Source organism: Echinops telfairi, unplaced genomic scaffold, assembly GCF_000313985.2.
Source record: "Echinops telfairi isolate 266 unplaced genomic scaffold, ASM31398v2 ScPeMD7_2291;HRSCAF=2852, whole genome shotgun sequence".
Lineage (NCBI taxonomy): Eukaryota > Metazoa > Chordata > Mammalia > Afrosoricida > Tenrecidae > Echinops > Echinops telfairi.
The window spans coordinates 47,922,510-47,929,872 of record NW_022106189.1 but is presented as its reverse complement, the minus strand read 5'-3'; the positions used below and the strand labels follow the sequence as shown (position 1 = coordinate 47,929,872).

Here is a 7,363-nt window from a genome sequence, read left to right as displayed (position 1 = left end):
TAATGGTGACTAAAGGGTGTTTTTTCATGTCCTCTATGCTCTAACTACGAAAATATTGATTTACAAATAAGGAATCCTACTTTGCGGAATTTCATTTATCACGGTAGGGTCTAGAACCGATTAACCGCGATAAACGAGTGTTCACTGTACACAGAAATCAAATTGACTACATCTGTGGGTAAAGATGGTGGGGAATTCCAATACTAGTTAAACTGTGGAAGAGACCACCCATTTACTGATATATTACTGATATATAAGTTCAGACACGTTCACGAGAGCCAGAATCTGACTTTGAGTATATTCCACCTGGATTTCAAGAACATCTCAAGAACAGATTTGATGCATTTGATACTAATGACAGAGACTTGATGGGATGACATCAATAGTTCATTGACAAGACAGCAAAGAAAGAACAGATCAAAGTGGATGTCAGAAGGGATTCTTGAAACTTGCTGTTAATTGAACTGTAGCATAAGAACTAAACAGAAATCTTCAAAGGGCAGATCAAGAAGACAAAATATCATAATGAAAGGAGCAAAGACTTAGAATTAGAAAACCCAAAAAAGAAAGGACATGCTGAACATGTCTTAAACTGAAAGAACTAAAATTTAAAAATTCAAGCCTTGAGTTACAATATTGAAAGATACTATGGGCAAAGATATTGAATGATGCAGGAAATATCATCAAATGAAGATGGGAAGAATACACAGAGTCATTGTAGCAAAAAGAACTTGTTGATATTCAGTCGTTTCAAGAGGTAGCATATGAGCAAGAACCAATTACACTGAAGGAAGAAGTTCAAATTGCACTGAAAGCATTAATCAGAAGCAAGGCTCCAGGAAGGAATAGAATACCATTTGAAATGTTTCAACAAGTTCAGGAAACACTGGAAGCACTCACTCGTCTATGTCAGGCAACCTGGAAAACAGCTTCTTGGCCAATGTTAGAGTGCCAGGTTTGTATCCATTCTGAATGCAAGAGTGGCTGACTTAATACCAACTGAGTAGTTCCCAACCTAGAATGGTGTCAGAAAATATGGAACATTGGGCCCCAAATTCCATTATCACCCCTCCCACCTGAAGAGATTATATCAGTAAAAGTATTGTTTTTTCAATTCCCATTTGAGGAGATTAACTCAGCTATGTATTGCTGGGTGTTTCCCAGAAACACCTTCACTGCCCATTACTGCTTCGAGATCTATATCGAGATTTAGGTTTCAATAAACACCAGAAGGTAAAAGTGCAAATGGCCACCCAAGAAGTGCTAGAGTTTTCTAATACATACCAATAGAAACCTAGATAACACAGTTGGGTCAATCTGAGTTCATTGACTCAGGCTCACTAAGTACAATGAGTTGATATGCTGGCTGCAACTATGGGCGCAAACAGCAGTGACTGTGAGGATCGCACAGAACCCTGAAGTGTTGTGCGTAGGATCACTGTGAGGTAGAGCCAACTGGACACTATCTAACAACATTCCTTAGGCATATAAACATTCAAAAACCTTTAAGAAATCTAGCACAACAAATACATGAAAGGAGTAATTCGTTATGGTATCTGATGTGATATGTAAAAAGAAATTCTCAATCTGATACAGATCGTCTACAAAAACCCAACAGATAGCTAGCCGATTTAGGAGTAGAAGACCAAAGGCTTGCCCCTAAGATTGAAAAGACGATGCAAAGTTCTGCTATTATTTCGACTTCGAACATTATATTGGCAGTTCTAGCCAGCATAAAACAGCCAATAAAAGAAATAAAGAATTAGCGATTAAATAGTAAGGAGCAGATAATGTGTTTAACTACAAACACATGATGGTCTGTAGACACATTCCTAAGGAATCTACACAAAGCTACAAAACTGAATTTAGCAAAGTTCCACAGGGGGAGCTGGTATATGAGTGTATTTCTCATTTTTATTAATCGTGAATTAAGATGATAAAAAACATTAAAAATTACAGATTATTTCAAGATGAATAAAACATTGTTGTGAGAAATTAAACACTACCTAAACACAGAAAGCTGTTTATGTACACTGTATTCATTGCTCAAAAAACTCTTCATGAGAAACGATGTACAAATGCATTTTACACAATTGATGTGTGTATGGATTGGGATAACAGTTGTTGTATGAGCCCCTAAGAAAATGTTAAAAAAAAACAACTCTTCAGTATTATTCACATGCCACACCTACCAAAATTGATGTATTGATTCAAGGATGACAATTCTCGTGTGGGCTTTGTTGTAGAAATGGTCAAGCTAAACCTAAAAGTCATGCAGAAACTCAAAGGGCCTAGATTAGCTCAAACCACCTTGAGAAACATTTGTTTTCAATAGCTCCTACATGACTGCAGTGATGAGACAGTGCCGAACTGGTAAGAGGACAGGCATACTGGCGTGAAAACGTAGATTCTACAAATGGGGCCAACACGTGTGGACATTTCCTTTTGACATAGAGACCAAGGCAACTTCATTGGGAAAGGGTCATCTTTTCAATGGATGGAGCTGGAGCAGCTGGATTTGCATGCTGGTATGGTTTTTTTGTTTGTTTTGTTTTTAATCATTGGGGGCTCATACAACTCTTATCACAGTACATCCATCCATTGTGTCAAGCACATTTGTACATTTGTTGCTATTATTATCCTCCCAACATTTGCTCTCTACTTGAGCCGTCAGTATCAGCTCTTCATTTTTCCCCTCCCTCCCCGCCCCTTCAGAGCCCTTGATAATTTACAAACTATTATTTTGTCAGGTCTCCTTTCACCCACTTTTCTGTTGTCTGTCCCCCAGGGAGGGGGTTATATGTAGATCCTTGTGATCAGTTACCTCTTTCTACCCCACCTTCCCTCCACCCTCCCTGTATCGCCACTCTCACCACTGGTCCTGAGGGGTTCACATATCCTGGATTCCCTGTGTTTCCAGCTCTTAACTGTACCAGTGTACATCCTCCGGTCTAGCTGGATTTGTAAGGTAGAATTGGGATCATGATAGTGGGGTGTGTGTGTGTGGAAGCATTAAAGAACTAGAGGAAAGCTGTATGTTTCATAGTTGCTACACCTCACCCTGACTGCTGATGTTGTTTAATGTTGTGATGATTTTCATTCTTTGTGATCCTTTGGTCATTAGTGATTTGTAAATAGAAGCCAGTTAACTGTACTTAAGGTAGGTCTGTGTCAGGGGTCAATGTGTTTTATAAGCAAGACAGTGTGACCTGTTAGAACGGGAATAAAAGGAAAGCGGACCCAGAGCTTGGGTTTTAATTAACGGGTTTATTAGAGTTAACGACCTGCCCTGGTGTTTAGAATGGGATGAGAATAAAGGGGGCGGGGTGAGGGGAGATTGAAAGACAGAGTAAAGAGAGAATAGCCAAAAGTAAGAAAGGGAGGGCTAGAGAGAGAGGGATGGATGTGTGGCCACACAAGAAAATGAAGAAAGAGCGTGAGCAAACAAAGGGAATCCCATATTAATAAACTTTGGGGACAGAAATAAATAATGCCTAAAAGGAGCCTGCGTGCCCTCCCCCACCCCACCCCTCAATTGGCTGCTGTGGCACCAGCAGACTGGTGAAGAGGGGAGAAAGGTTTCCGTAAGACTTCTTGAGAAGGCGAGGTATCACCTTACACTAGATGGGGATGGAGAAGGGGTTAGAGATGCTGACTTATGGCTGAGAACCGTAGTGTTACTGCTTTTATGACCTTTTGATCACTTTCAAGGCAGTTGCTACAACTTTTTCCCCCTGTGTGTTTCATCAAGAGTTGGTTGAAAAGCCAGATTCCTTCTCCCGGACTGTAGCTGATGCCTGTGGAGCCCTTTGCCAGCCGACAGTGAAGATGAAAGCTGAATTGAACCTTAAAGGTGTTTGTGATATGTAGGAGATGAAAGCACTTTGTGGGACCTAATGTCGGGGGTTTAAATGGAGAGAAAATGTTTTGAGAAACGATGTACAAATGTGCTTTAAACAATTGATGTGTGTATGGATTGGGATAACAGTTGTGTGAGCCCCTAATAAAATGTTAAAAAAGAAAAAAAAAAAAAAGAAAGCACTTTGTGATGCTTCTAGCTGATTGCTGCTGCGAGTCCTACTTCACCAGTGGAGAAAGTGAAGCTCAAAGAGGCTGAAGGGCCCTGTCATTGAGCTTGCTTCTGGAAGCCCAGTGGGCCTGTGGACCTCCTCTAGAGTAGTCCTGCAATGCTTGTCTGCACATTCAGGTTGATGGGGATGCCGTTGACAAGTGTTTTAAACTTTTCCCTCAGATCTTGCACAGACAGTAAGGTGAGGAGCTGTAATTTAAATTTCTCATGACCATTATAACAGATATAAATACAAAGCATATTTGACATTTCGGTGTGAAACCTGTGATCATGACCTCTAAACCAATATGTCAATATTCCGATTTCCCCTAGAGTCTTCCTTGTGCTGCCCCCACTGTCAACATAGCCCTGTCCAGAGTACCTCTGTTCTGACTGTTGATCCTATATGAAGGCATCAACTGCCCCACATCATGTCGGATTTGGCGTGCATATGAAACAACTGAAGATATCCTAGCCTGATTAGGGAACCTTTAGTCACCAAAGTGACACCTTTGCTTTTAACTCGAAGTTTTTGCCTCAGATTTGCCTGCTGTAATAATCGTTTGGTTTCTTGACCGTTACTTCTGTGGGCATTGATCAAAGTAAAATGAAATTGAATTTCTTTTCCATTTATCTTGATGGTGCTTATTGGTCTGGTTGTAAGATGCAGTTCATACTGAAAGTTGAAACTTGTTTACCTTCATTAGTCAATGTTTTAAGTTGTCTCTACTTTTCTACATATCTCTGGTTGTGAATGAATCTTCCTCCAATCTTGATCCTGTTTCTCTGTCATTTGCTCAATATATAGACTGACCAAGTACAGTGAGAGGACACAGTATGCCCTTGTTTAAGTTTGATTCATTCATGTACAGATTCTGTATGAGTACAGTTAACTGCTCTGGAATTCTTACTCTTCGCAATGCTGTATATAATTTGTTGTGGTTCTCACAGTCAAATGCCTTTGTGTAATTGATAAGCCATGTTTTTTCCAATCGTTTTTTATATTCATACGAAGTTGACAGTAAAATTGCTAAAGAACTTGTTCATTACAATAATGGTGCTGGTGAAGAACGAACAAATCTGCCTTGAAGGAAGTACATAACCAGATGCCCCTTAGAAGCAGGGCGCGGCAGTTCTTCATCTTGCTCACTTTGAATACATCATTAGGTGAGGACTTCCTGTTTCTGTAAGTAGAGGTGAAAGTCAGATGGACTGACACAAGAGCCACCACAGTGGGCTCATACAACCATGCTTATGAGACTGGCACACTAATGGTGTTAATGGCTCAGATGCCCCAGGCAGGGCCTCCCAAGTGTCTACTTGCTGGTCACTCTCCCCATGTACACACAGAGACCGGTGCCAGCTTCACTCAGGGGGCCCTCGACACAGAGTGAGTGTGGTGATTGTACTCAATCGCATCCCTTCACTGCGTGTGACAAACGGAGATGCACATCAGGCACTTCCGCTGTGGGTCAAAAGAGGATGTGGCTCCTCAAATGTGTGCAGCTGTGCAAGTTCCGAGCCTGACAGAGCGTCTTTCATCAAACGGTGGTTGTTTAGAGTGGGAATCTGGCAGTCTTCTCAAAAATATATAAAGTGAGCCCTGTCACTTTAAAGAAATCAACGAGCATTTTTGTGTTACTAGAGATAGAATTTGAGGTTTCAAGAAAGAAGTGCAGCATAGGAAAATTTGTATCTGCCTCACTGGACATATATAAGAACTAATACTTCCTTGATGTGGTCAGGAATAATTTCCTCATCTTCACTTTTATGTACTGAAGCCTCTCCACATTTAGGAGGTTGTAATTGCCAAATGACCAGTTTATGATGCTACCAAATCATACTTCCATATCCACTACGAATCTGGCTGAGTGCAGCTGGATTCAAGACAAAGACAGCATGTCCATGCAGAGGAGCCAGCTGTCTTCTGTCCAGTCAGATGGTACAAAGCAATGATCCTTTAATCAGACAATGTGACAAGCAGCACAACCTACAAGTTGTAGATTCAAAGTGCTGACATATATTTGAAGTATTTCACACAAAAAATGTTGGTGGTAAACGGCTGATCCTCGCAGATTTGGGGGGTAGGTAACCTTTATTAGACTAAGAGAATACCCTTCTAGGCCTCCACCTGTCCCCTTCCCACGTCTGCATAAGGAATGCAGCTCAAGCCAAAGGCCCCTTTGAGCACCAACTGTCTGGGTGGTTCTGCAATGTCACCAGACTAAGGGAAGTAAGCAGAGGTGTGTTTGCCAACAATTTACCAGAAAAGGAAGGTGCAGACGAAGGTTGAGTGGTAATGCCTTCTCCTGTCTGAGATGGCAGGAACACACAGTAGGGCACAGCCCAGGGAGCCATCTGATTCCAGAGTGGGCCCCTCACCCCCGTCCAGGCACAGAGTTAGGAGAGCAGCGCCTCTGCCGCCAGTGGAACCGTCAGACCCCTCCCTCCGTCTGGGTGTCTGAGAGCCCTGCAGTACAGAGGGGCCACTTCCTGTGTGCCGACCACAAAAGGGCGACACCCACGTGCCTGGAGCCCCTGGGGTCCTCAGCCGGCTCTTCACTGGGGCTGGGGACAGGGTTGCTGTTCCCATGGGTTGGATGAGAGAGCCCAGGGCACTATCACAAGTGCTGCTCCAATCTTGCGGTCAGGAGGGGTGATTTTGCCAGAGAGGTTGTTTTTTTCTGATGCTGGGGAGGGGATTTGAGGATTATGTTTGAAGGTACACTTTTCTTTTCAAGGATAAAGATAAAGTTTCTCTAACCAAGACCCCGAAGCTGGAGCGCAGTGATGGTGGGAAAGAGGTGAGAGAGCGCAGCACCAAGCGCAAGCTGCCCTTTACTGTCAGCACCAATGGAGAGCAGAAGGACTCGGACACAGGTAGGTGGACCGGGAGGGGGTGCTGCTGGGGCCAGCCACATAATCCCAGGTCCTTTCCTGGTGCTGGGTATCAACAGAGGTCTCCTCGCATGTGGCGGGACGTGGGGGAGGAGGCGTGGAAACCATTCCAGTAGGCACTGTGTAAGGTTAGTTGATGTGTGACCTTCATTAAGCCCAGGTGGCACTGAGCAGAGAGCATATCCTTGGGCTGACCTGACCATAAGCACACCCATGACCAGGGGCTGGAGACCATCCAGGCTTCAGGGCAGGCTGTGGGCAGGGCCCAGACCCTACCCAAGTACTGTGTGCAGGTGGGCCACCTTAAGGGTGAGTAGGTGTAGTCACTTGCGGTTTGGGGGAGGGGAAGCCACCAAGTCCAGTGCTCTTGAGAAGAGAACATTGGGGGGGGGGGGG

At 43.4% G+C, this 7,363-nt stretch overlaps 1 protein-coding gene across 6 annotated transcripts in view; it reads left to right on the top strand.

The window, feature by feature from the left end:
* ANKRD11 (ankyrin repeat domain 11) overlaps positions 1-7,363 on the top strand; it is a 127,584-nt gene that overhangs the window by 98,755 nt on the left and 21,466 nt on the right. For 4 of the 6 annotated variants that reach the window (XM_045293834.1, XM_004704498.2, XM_045293832.1 and 1 more), the window contains exon 3: positions 6,811-6,949. In XM_045293834.1, the coding sequence (XP_045149769.1) occupies positions 6,811-6,949 (139 nt within the window). Of the gene's footprint in view, positions 1-6,810; positions 6,950-7,363 lie in introns of those variants that run through there. The other 2 variants (XM_045293836.1, XM_045293835.1) reach the window with 1 other exon arrangement.